Source organism: Garra rufa, chromosome 8 (genome assembly GCF_049309525.1).
Source record: "Garra rufa chromosome 8, GarRuf1.0, whole genome shotgun sequence".
Classification (NCBI taxonomy): domain Eukaryota; kingdom Metazoa; phylum Chordata; class Actinopteri; order Cypriniformes; family Cyprinidae; genus Garra; species Garra rufa.
This window is the reverse complement of record NC_133368.1, coordinates 33,140,366-33,153,069: the sequence shown is the minus strand read 5'-3', so window position 1 is coordinate 33,153,069 and position 12,704 is coordinate 33,140,366. Positions and strand designations below refer to the sequence as shown.

The following is a 12,704-nucleotide window of genomic DNA, read 5'->3' as shown; positions in this document are numbered from 1 at the left end:
AAGGACTCCAAGTCTTCTAGATTCACCCTAGACTCCAGAACTTCAGGGGCCATGTAGCGTGCTGTCCCCACCTACAGGACACAGACCATGTGATTTCAATCAGACAGCTTCATTACATTTAATTACCAATGGTTTCATGTGATCTCAGAGCTTTTATGTTACACTTAAAAAGCTTGAAGAAATGAACATTCTGCCCAGAGCAGTTCTGCCCACTCAGATGATACATTTAGAAATTATCCGGCTTGGGATGGTTGTTTTTTTTGTGTGTACAACATTTGAAGTCTATGGCTCTGTTCCGAAACCCAAAGATCTGCCTACGCAGGCATCATACGGCCATTCTTGGTGACTACACTGTCTTCCAACCTCATTTTGACCAAATTCTAAGGCAGAAGCTATTAAAATTTGTTTCTCAGGTCTTCTCTGTTTATGTTGTATGTAGTTGCTGCCTATGTACAGCGTTATAAATCGTCCCAAAAATCCTCTTAACACTTAACTATTTTAAAATTTTTAGGATCATCAGTCATCAAAGCTTGGTAAATATTGGTCACAGATTTGCTTTAAATTTCACAGCTGATTACTCACTAAAAACTCCCACAGATCATGTTTTCATGCCATTTTTAGTCTTATTTTGATGTAACAAATGGATTATATCTAAGTGTGTGAATTGTTTACTTTTTTTCAAGTCTTCAACTAGTCTTTTTTCAACTAGTCTTCCCGTTAATGCAGTATATTGTACTTTCAGACTTCGCAAAATCAGCGCACAAACACGAAGCGGAATTTATATGTTAAATTGCAATGATATTTTACAATATTAGTGTATTTGGATCAAATACAGTTGAGGTCAAAAGTTTACATGCACCTTGCAGAATCTGCAAAATATTAATTATTTTACCAAAATAAGAGGGATCATACAAAATGTGTTTTTTTTTTTTTTTTTGTGTATTTAAACCCTTTCCAACAATGACTGTTTAATTTTGAGATCCATTTTTTTCTCTCTGAGGACAACTGAGGGACTCATATGCAACAATTACAGAAGGTTCAAACGCTCACTGATGCTCCAGAAAGGAAAAACAATGCATTAAGAGCCAGGGTTTTTCTTATTTTACCTACATATTATATTTTTTTTTATTTAGTACTGCCCTTCAGAAGCTACGGAAGATACTTACATGTTTCCCAGAAGACAAAGTAAGTTCAATTTACCCTGATCTTCAAATTCCAAAAGTTTTCATCCCCCCGGCTCTTAATTCATTGTTTCCTTCTAGAGAATCAGTGAGGATTTGAACCTTCTGTAATATTTTTAACTTTTCAGGACAAACGAGGGACTCATGAACTATCACTGAACAAAAAAACTAAGAACGTCTTATGTGAAATATCTGATCTATCTCAGTATTAAATTAAAAATAACAATAATTCTGTATGCTCACCCTATTCCGCTCAAATAATTAACATTTTTCAGATTCTGCAAGGTGTATGTAAACTTTTGACCTCAACTGTACATGCAGCCTTGGTGAGCATAAGAGACTTCTTTTAAAAATATTTAAACATCTTACTGACCTCAAACGTTTTAACAGTAGTTTGAACAGTATAATTAAAAATACACTATTTTACCCAATATTTCGGTGTGCTGTATATATGCATATCAGAGTACTGTGTCATTGGTTTAGCAACAAACATCACTGACTTATGAGATACATTTTTTTGTCTTTGCTTTCTTACCTGTCCACTGTTGGCAAAATCATCTACGGTGAGTGAGAGATCGAGTCGCAGAGCCAGTCCGAAATCACAGAGCGCACACTCGCTTTGATTTTTCAACACAATGTTGCTGCTCTTTAGATCTCTATGGGCGATGGGCACTTTTGGTGTGCCGCAGGGCGTTGTGTCGCTGTGCAGGTGCGCCAGGCCTCTCGCCACAGAGCCTGCCAGTGAACACAGCTCAGTCCATGTGAGGATATGACCAGCCAGAAATTCTTGAAGGTTTCCCATGTTATAATAAGCCATGATGAGCCAATATTGCCTCTGGGGGGCGACAGCAGTACCGCCCCTCTCCTCAGCAGTCAGGAACTGCACTATATTCTCATGTTTTAAGTTGGCGTCTGAGAAAATGGCTCTTTCGTTACACCATGAGGAATACTCCACCGCTGGGAAGATCTTCACAGCCACAGTTTCGTACTGCCCACCCTCATTATGACTGAGCCTTGCCCGCCATACCTCTGCGAAGCGCCCCTTACCCACCAGCGCCTCCAACTGGATGGGCAGCTGCTCTGTGTTGTGGTTTAGGTTATTGGCACAAGTCGATGAGATTTCCGAATTGACGTCATCGCTGAGGGACGGTAGCTTGCCGCGGTAATTACTACCATTTACTTGGCCCTCAGCTGGATCCAGAGACTGGTAGTGGGTGCGTCGTGGCCCCCAGTCTTTGGGTTTCTTGCCAGGCTGACGTGTGCGGTACAGGTAAAAAGCCATGGTAGCAATGACAGCTACCAGGAGGGGTGGAACCAGGCTTATGACTACTACTGGAATGACGTCTTTGGACTTCAGCTTTGAGAATCCTGGGGAAAAAAAAGGGAATTGATTATATTAGCACACATGGACTCTGTTCCAGACCTCAGAGAAGTGCCTTGCTATGAAGACAGATGCCTTCTAAGGGAGCATAGAATTTGATCAAAATTAAGTACTTTACAAGGCCGCATAATCTTACCTGATCTCATGACGAAAAGTAACTGTGGGAACTTTTTCACAAGATTCGAAATACGCATTGTCGTGTACGTTTCTTGACATATTCAATGTGAAATATCCACTACGTGGCACTAAAAGAGTGTTAGTTTTTTTCCCCAGAACAGATGAATGTATACGGTACATTTTATGTGACGTTGGTTTTGTAGGTCACCGCAGTTCTGACTTGAGATGTCTGTTGAGTGGCGCTATAACTCTACTGTTCTGTTACATTTTAAAATAATGTACCTACACCTAAGCCTACCCGATAGTATGAACAAAAGTGAATGTGACGTAAAAACGCAATCACAAGCAAGCAATTTGTTGCAAAATAAAGTATTTTACAAGGCAGCATAATCCTACATGATCTCATGAAGAAAATACACCTGTGAGAACTTTTTCGTGAGATGCGAAATATGTACTGTCATGTATGTTTCGTGACATATTCGATGTGAAATGTCCACTGAGTGGCACTAAAAGAGTGTTCTTTTTCTCCCTGGAACAGATGAACGAATATGGTACATTTTATGTGACGTTGGTTTTGTACAGTATGTGTCACCGCAGTTCTGACTTGAAAAATCAGTTGAGTGGTGCTATAACTCTAATGCGAATGTTACATAAAAACGCAATCACAAGCAAGCAATTTGGTCAAAATAAAGTATTTTACAAGGCAGCATAATTCTACCTGATTTTACGATGAAAACGTACCTGTGGGTACTTTTTCACAAGAAGCGAAATACGTAAGTACATATCATTGCAGTTTTCAACAGAAATTAACACTAGCGGCAGTAAAACAGTAAGCACTTTGTACACAGTTATGATTACAGCTCCATATGTTTCGCTTTCCGGATGTAACAAGTTTGCTTAGTAGTTCAGCCACCACAGAATTGGACTTGTTGGTTATAGCGCCACTCAACGGGCATTTCAAGTCAGAACTGCGGTGACACGTACAAAACCAACGTCACATAAACTGTATCATATCTGTTCCAGGGAAAAAAATAAATAAAATGACACTCTTTCAGCGCTACTCAGTGGACATTTCACTTTGAATACGTCACAAAACGTACATAACAGCACGTATTTCGCGTCTTGCGAAAAAGTTCCCACAGGTACGTTTTCGTCATAAGATCAGGTTGGCATAATCATAATAATGCACCTTTAAAGGAACAGAAATACCGGCGGAAAATGTAAAGCTGCGATTTTCTAGGCCGATAAGATTAGGAACTACACTTCTATTCCTATGTAAAAGTCAAGGAAGTTTGCTGCCGTAATATGGACGCAGCAGGCGCAGTAATGTCACGCAGTACATGCGCAAATGCTAAATAGCTAATTTCAGGCTCTGCGTGATATTACTGCGCCTGCTCCGGCCTTATTACGGCAGCAAACTTCCATGGCTATTACGCCGGAATGGGAGTGTAGTTCCTAATCTTATCGGCCTAGAAAATCACAGATTTACATTTTCCGCCGGTATTAGTACACCATATGACTACAGAAGGGTCAAGTTTTAAATAGGACAAATATCGTAACTCATTGGTGATTTTTGGACGCGATGCTATTGGTCTCATAGGATTCAATTATCTATGCTAAGATATGCTAAAAGTGATATCGCCAGAACAGGAGAACGGCTGAATGCATTTCAAAACGGTAAAACTCAACTTATTAACACGGGGGGAGAGTTGGAGAATGAGCCTATTTCCAAAAAAAGTGGAGTGTTCCTTTAATGCCTTAAAATACTGCCTGCATAAGGAAGCTCATTGGGTTTTGGAACACAGCCATGGTTTTGAATTCCAAAGCAATATGTTTTTGCCAAATAACAGAAATGTTCGCAATGTTGAAACATTTATTTGAACACACCATTGGCTCCTTTGTCAAAGATGAGTTTGTCATTGCACTCATGATCTCCGATACATCCGCAGATGAAGAGCAGGCCATCTTCAGAGGGCTGTGGGGTCATCAAACACTCTTTGGAGGAGTAGTTTGCCAGCATTATGTTCTCCAGCATATCCTGAGGGTTATAACATAGCGTCCGCACACTCACGCTTACATTGTCCTTTTTCCTGTAAGAAAAAAATGACAGAAAAAAAAACAGTTGTTCAAGTGTTTAAAAAGTGACCTGATTCTTAAGAAAGATAAACACAGGCTCGAGATAAAAAAAAAGTCATTTTGTGTTCCTCTGATGAAATCTAAAATAAAATTTAACCAGGAAATCCCTGCTCAGAGGTGCACTTTGTTCTTCATGCCAGAGTCTAAAATTTCCTGAGGGTTATAAATGTGTTTGTTGTTTATCCTGCCTTAGGGGAGTCTTTGTTTGACCCCTCAGACACAGCTTGCCTCTACTGCAGTCACTCAAAGTTCACCTCGATTGGCTTCCCTGAGAAGCTGTTCATAGACTGAGCAGGATGGAACTGGCTTACAAGGAAATCTCTTGAAAAGCAACCCATATTACACCACAGATCCCAACCACTGTAAGGCAGCTAAGCTGTTATTCACTGCGACAGTATTGAAATGTTCTGCCATTTCAGTGGCAAACTTTGTAGAACATATTTCATCAAGATAATGGTACTCATATGTGGATTCTTACGTTAATGAACACCATACTGAAATATTCTTGACAGAGTTTGCTGTACTGTTTATTCAGTTGTGCAGTGCAAAATGGAAAGCATGTCAGTTCAGTTTGGTACTTTAAAGGGAATCAAAATCAAAACATCTAGCACAACCAGTGAAGTCCGACTTCCGAAACAATAACTTAAATGAGTTGGTTCTTTTTAGTGAATCAAACAAATACAGTTTGAGATTCTTTCTAATGAATCAAAAACTCTAGCACAACCAGGGAAGTCTGACTACCGAACAAAATAAATAAAAAATACAGATTGAGATTCTTTCTAATGAATCAAAAACATATAACACAGCAAGTGAAGTCTGACTAAAAAAAACAAAATAAATGACTCAAATGAGTTGGTTCTTTTTAGTGAATCAAACAAATACAGACTGATATTCCTTCTAATAATTTAAATACATCTAGCACAACTAGTGAAGTCTAACTACTGAACAAAATATATGACTCTAATGAGTAATAATAATCAAACAAATACAAATTGAGATTCTTTCTACTGAATCAAAAACTCTATTATAACCAGTGAAATCTGCCTACCAAACAAAATAAGTGACACTAATAAGCTGATTCTTTTTAGTGAATCAAACAAATACAGACTGAGATTCTTTCTAATGAATCAAAAACATCTAGAACAAGTGAAGTCTGAGTAAAAAACAAAATAAATGACTCTAATCAGCTGGTTCTTTTTAGTTAATCAAACAAATACAAATTGAGATTCTTTATAATGAATCAAAAGTAATGCAACCAGTGAACTCCAACTACTGAACAAAATAAATGACTAATGGGCCGGTTCTTTTTAGTAAATCAAACACATGCAGCTTACAATTAATTAACTACTAACAAACTTACAACTAATTAAATCAGTGCAGTTACTGAGTGTTCATTTTGTCAGTATAGTCCTCTATATAAATGAATACTGTACATGAATGACATATGTTGTTACCACATCTTTTGCTTATTGTTTCTTAAATAATTACTGTGTATATAGTAGTTGCATAGGCATTTATGCTGCCTCTAAAAAGACTCTTATTGAAGTTATCAGAAGTTCTGCTGATATTTTAATCTATTTACGTGTGTGAAAACAGCAAACAGGGTTGATACTGTCAAAATCAATTTTAATGCACACCACATATCCATACTTTAGCCATGGACTTACCATATCGCTACACACACTTCTTCAGCCAGAGTACAGTAAGAGGTCAGACTGCAGTTGCTCATGCAGACGTTGTCTTCACATACAGGACTTGAGTGGTCACACCACTTACAGAGGTTGGTCTTTATAAGGGTGAAACTCTGCACCTGCAACACTGGAATAAGAACAGCCAATTAGATTTCATACAGTTTACACAGTATAAAAATACAAGGCAGCATTTTGGTCAATTTTCCTCTTAAACTGATGATTGAAAATGATAAATAATGATAATAATAAATTAAACAATGTTAAAAAGCATAAATAATGAAGCAGCGCAGTAAAAGCAGTCAAAATGATGAAATGATTTAATGATGAAACTGATGGCAATGCAAAGTTATATGAATGAAAGCTGTATAGACAGCTGCAATCAAGACAGTATTTAAGAGCAAATCTTTGAGCTATGTGACCCATCTGGAGTACATAAATCTCTAATTGGATATGGATGAATGTCGTATATGGCCTGGTGTGTGTATTTGTGTGCTGGGGTGTATTTGGTTTGGTGCACACATCACTGAAAGCATGTGTATTCATGAGAGTGTCAGGAGTTCCTGTGGTTAAGTGGGATAAGCCTGAATTCCTTCCCACGCACACTGTCTCCTCTGTCCTGATACTACCACATCATGACAATATTAATTGTTTATTAAAAGCAGATGAGGGGAGGGAGCCGTTTTGCTGAAGAAGTGTAGAGACCTTACAGTAAACTGTATTAAAGGAAAGAGCGGAGATATTTGACACAGATTTCCAGATGTCCGCTGATGCCAACCATCAAAATATACAACAGAGAGAGAGAAAGAGAAAGGGAGGGGCATGAGGGGAGAAAGAGACAACAGAGAAAGAGAAAAAAACTGAAGAAAAAGAAAAAACTTCAGGCTAAGCACAAAAGCCCCCGTTCTATAAACTTTAAAGTAATTAAACTCTGCAGCAACCGCTCCAGAAATAAATTGAAGCCAGGAGCGCTCATACTGGCCAAGTTTGAAGCACAACCCCTCAGTGCTTTTGGGAAAACCAATGGCTGTGTGCTTACAAGAGATGCTGGCCTGCAATTATTTGGTTTGCACTCAAGCGAGTTTCCCCTCTTGTTCCTTATTTGTGATTCATAAGTATGATCATAAAAATCTTATGCCAGGCCTTTTTTTATATTTAGGATGTTTCCAAGTACCATCAAGTACCACCAAGGGTGTTATTAAAACATTAAATAGTAGTATATACATTTACATACAGCTACAAAAATAAGCACATATATATGTTTGAGATCTATGAGGTTTTTTCTGCTCATCTTTTCTGCTCATCAAGGCTGCGTTTATTTGTTTAAAAATACAGAAAAAACTGTAATATTCTGAAATATTATTGCAATTTAAAACAGTGGTTCTCTATTTTTATATATTTTAAAATAGAATTTATTCCTGTGATGCAAAGCTGAATTTTCAGCATCATTACTCTAGTCTTCAGTGTCACACGAACCTAAATCATTCTAATATGCTGATTTATTATCAATGTTGGAAACAGTTGTGCTGCTTCATTTATTTATTTTTTTGAAACCTGTGATACTTTTTTCAGGATTCTTTAATTAATAAAACGTTTAAAAGAACAGCATTTATTTAAAATAGAAATCTTTTCTAACAATATACACTACCTATCAAAGTTTGGGGTCAGTACATTTTGTCTTTGTTTGTTTGTTTGAAAGAAATTAATACCTTTATTCAGCAATGATGTGTTCATTTGATGAAAAGTTGTAGTAAAGACTTACACTACTGCTCAAAAGTTTGGTATCGGTAAGATTTTTTAATGCTTCAAGGAGACTTTTCTGCTCATCAAGGCTGCGTTTATTTGATTTAAAATACAGTAATATTGTGAAATATTATTGCAATTTAAAATAGCGGTTCTCTATTTTAATATACTTTAAAATAGAATTTATTCCTGTGATGCAAAGCTGAATTTTCAACATCACTACTCCAGTCTTCAGTGTCGCAGGATCCTTCAGAAATCGTTGGAAACAGTTGTGCTGCTTAATTTTTCAGGATTCTTTGATGAATAAAATGTTAAAAAGAACAGCATTTATTCAAAATAGAAATCTTTTCTAACAATATACACTACCGTTCAAAGTTTGGAGTCAGTAATTTTTTTTTCTTTCTTTATTTGAAAAAAAAAAAAAATCATTAAGGATGTGTTAAATTGATAAAAAAATGATTTCTATTTTGAATAAATTAATCCTGAAAAAAGTGTCACAGGTTCATTTGATGAAGGGTGATAGTAAAGACTTACACTGCTGCTCAAAAGTTTGGGATCAGTAATGATGGGATCATGCAATATAAAATATTGGTTCTCTATTTTAATATATTTTAAAATAGAATTTATTCCTGTGATGCAAATCTGAATTTTCAGCATTGTTCAGTCTTCAGTTTCACACGATCCGTTTTAATAGCAGCACAACTGTTTCCAACATTAATAATAAATAAGCATATTAGAACGATTTCTGAAGGATCATGTGACACTGAAGACATCACAGGAATAAATTATATTTTGAAGTATATTAAAATAGAAATCTGTTATTTTAAATTGCCATAATATTTCATAATATTACTGTTTTTTTTCCTGTATTTGTGATCAAATGAATTGCACGTTGATGAGCATAAGAGACTTCAAACTTTTGAATGGCAATATATATAGAGAGAGAGAGAGATAGATAGATAGATAGATAGAGAGAGAGAGAGAGAGAGAGAGAGAGAGAGAGAGAGAGAGAGAGAGAGAGAGAGAGAGAGAGAGAGAGAGAGAAGCTTTGCATTGATGTATGGTTTAGGATAGGACAGTATTTGGCTGAGAAGATGCAACTATTTGATTAAATCTGGAATCTGAGGGTTCCAAAAAAATCAAAATATTAAGAAAATCACCTTTAAAATTCTTAGCAATGCATATTACTAATCAAAAATTAGGTTTTGATATATTTACGGTAGGAAATTTACAACATATCTTCATGGAACATGATTGTTACTTAATATCCTAATAATTTTTGGCATAAAAGAAAAATCACAAATTTTGACCCATACAATGTATTGTTGGCTATTACTACAAATAAACCTGTGCTACGTATGACTGGTTTTGTGGTCCAGGGTCACACACACACACACACACACACACACACACACATATATATATATATATATATATTCATTCCCCTTTCATATACCTTTACATGCCATAAAGCATTTTCGGGGACCTCAGTATGCAGTAATCAAACTATCCCACTGGGTGGCAGATTTCCAAGTTTTTCAATTCCTTTTAAACTCAGCTTGATCCCTGAAAGCATTTCCTGATATTAAATGAATAACAGTACAGTGAACGCAGCACTGGCATAACTGTCGCATTCATGACAAACAGATGTCTTCAGAAGATGTTTTTTAGTGTTGTCTGTGTTTCAGTATTAAGAAGGCTGAAGGGCCTGTCCTCATTACTCACTGATAAGGGACGCAATCTCTCCTCATTGCCAGTGAAATGTTCTGTTATCTCATGCCAAATAATAAGAATCAGCCATTTATCATCATCGAAAACAAGAAGCCTCTCCTCCAGGGGTACCATGCAAACCCATGCCCTCTAAGAATAACTTCTTGGACTCAAGGCAAACAAAGGAGAAAAGGAGTGTCTGTGTCCACTGAGAGGTCATTGGGGTTGGGTAAGGCCCTGTCAGCATCGCACCCTGTGTTTAAGTCATTACAATATTGCTATTGTGGACAATCATGATGACAAAGCAGAGAGATGCATCAAGGGAGATGATGTTTTTGTATTCTTATGTGCAGTGCCTCTGTGTGGTCACATTCACACACACTAGCACTAGTGACCTCTCTATATTTCCCAGCTTTTACTGAGGCGTTTCAGACAACAGATGGGAAATGATAAGTGAGACCGAGAGGTGATGGTTCTCTTCTCTCCACCCACATGGTAATATTTCATAATTGTTTTTGTAAGTGGAGCTACTCTATACACACCCAAACCGTTTAAGGAGGCCCCTGCTGTGCAAAGATCATTTGGAATTTAAGATTTGGTTTTCTTGTTGGAACTTTCCTAGCATTGTGTTGTTTTCATGTGGTCACAATGCGTGGCATCTTTTATGCCCATTGAGATTCTGTTTTTAATTAAGACTCTTTTTTTGATGTACAGTATCATAAAATGGTCATGTAAGCGGATATCTTTTAGTATAGTTTTCCATCTGTTTTGAAAATACAAAAGTTTGCACTGATGTCAAACTGCTGTTTACTGTACTATGACTCTAAGATGGGCATTTTTAACAACACAGGGAATATGATGAACATACAGTTCACCTTAGGCATTAAGTTCTAACATTTTAAATATTTTTGTAATATGGTCATAATTTTATACATTCATTTTAGTAGGGATCATAACAAGGACCAATAGGATACTAATATTTAATATTAATGTTTTAATCTAGAATTCTACCTTGTTAAAATTAAGGTTCCAAAAGGTTTTTTTTTCTAATGATGCCATAAAAGAATCATTCTGTGTTCCCCAAAGAACCTTTTAGTGAACAGTTCTTAAAAGAACATTTTCTATTAGTGTAAAGAACATATTAAAATTATTTTTTTACTGTAAAGAAGTGTAGAATGGAAAGTTTCTTTGGATTTTAAATGTTCCTTACACTTTGTGTAGATTATAAAATTATTTTCCATCTTAAAAATAAACATTAAGATGCAAAAACCTTTAAATGCCGTCTGAAATTTTCTTCTAAAATTAGCGTTTTTCTCAGGCTCCTATGTTTATGTTTAGTAATTTCACTTTGATGGCAAAGAACCTATTTATTGCCATTAAACTGAAATTAGTAAACCTACATATAGGAGCCTGATAAAAATGCTCATTTTAGAAGAACATTTCAAACTGCACTTAGAGACCTTTCCATCTAAACTCTTCACATTTAGCCTATTATTTTATCTCTTATGTTACTAATGCATCAGTTCAACGCTTATAAAAACAAATGTGTGCAAAATCAGTATTTGTGACCCTGGACCACAAAACCAGTCGGAAGTAGCATGGGTATATTTGTTTTGCAATAGCCAACAATATATTGTACGGGTCAAAATTATCAATTTTACTATTATGACAAAAATAATTAGGATGTTAAATAAAGATTATATTCCATGAAGATATTTTGTAAATTTCCTGCTGTAAATATATCAAAAAAAAATTTGATTGGTAATATGCATTGCTAAGAACTTCATTTGGACATGTTTCAAAGTAATTTTCTCAATATTTTGAATTTTTTGCACCCTCAGATTCCAGATATTTAAATAGTTGTATCTCTATCAAATATTGTCCTATCCTAACAAACCATACATCAATGGAAAGTTTATTTATTCAGCTTTTAGATGCATAAATCTCAATTTTAAGAAATTGACCCTTATGTTAAATACCCAGGTTTTGTGTCCAGGGTCACATTTGTGGATGATGCTTCAACTCACGGTATTCAATCAAATTATAAAACCGTATTATATAAGTAAACCAAACACGCTTGAACTAATATTGATTTCCTGTAGTTGCAGTATCTCAGAAAACCAAAATAACTTTTTCATTCCATGATGGAAGTCATTTTATTTGTCAACACAAGCATCTTATTTTAAACAAACGGTTTAACCCAGTGTATGATAATCCATCTCTGTTTAGAGTTGAGTAAAATATTTTCAGTCGTGTTTAAATATATCAGATAGGCTTATTCTTTAAGTGTCAACAAAGTTTTGCTCAAACTCCAACACAAAGCTCGGATGCGTGGAGCCTCCAGACAATGAAAGCATCGAGAGAAGTGAAGATCTACTCACGACAGAAACACAGAAGAACAGATGTTTGAGCCCACAAACTGCAGCTTCCGCGCCCCATAATATCTCACAATCCGAAGATCCCAAATGCGTTGAAGCGATGCCGTTATTTTCTTTATCTGCTCTTGTCAAAGACACAGATAAGCTCATCTGTGAGAGAGTTCAGGACTGTGTATGTGTGTGTGACTGAGTTCCGTGTAGGCGGATCCAGATGTTTTTAATCCAGATGTGAGTGAGAGCGGATCCGCCCAGGAACTCACATTTATCAATGCACGATTCACAATGTATACAGAAGGAACAATGATGAACTACAGTCCAGCTTGTTGTGAAAAGTACAAATCTTCGGGCAATCTATCAGCAATTTTGGTCT

The 12,704-nt window shown here is 36.2% G+C and overlaps 1 protein-coding gene across 1 annotated transcript in view; it reads right to left on the bottom strand.

Moving 5' to 3' along the window:
• Positions 1-12,507, bottom strand: part of tgfbr2l (transforming growth factor beta receptor-like) — a 19,620-nt gene extending 7,113 nt beyond the window's left edge. The window contains exons 1-5 of the mRNA XM_073845085.1: positions 12,338-12,507; positions 6,483-6,633; positions 4,567-4,769; positions 1,717-2,549; positions 7-71 (exon numbers count right to left, since the gene is read on the bottom strand). Of these exons, the coding sequence (XP_073701186.1) occupies positions 7-71; positions 1,717-2,549; positions 4,567-4,769; positions 6,483-6,633; positions 12,338-12,395 (1,310 nt within the window). The 5' untranslated portion in view covers positions 12,396-12,507. The remainder of the gene's footprint in view (positions 1-6; positions 72-1,716; positions 2,550-4,566; positions 4,770-6,482; positions 6,634-12,337) is intronic.
• Between the last annotated feature and the right edge of the window lie 197 nt (positions 12,508-12,704).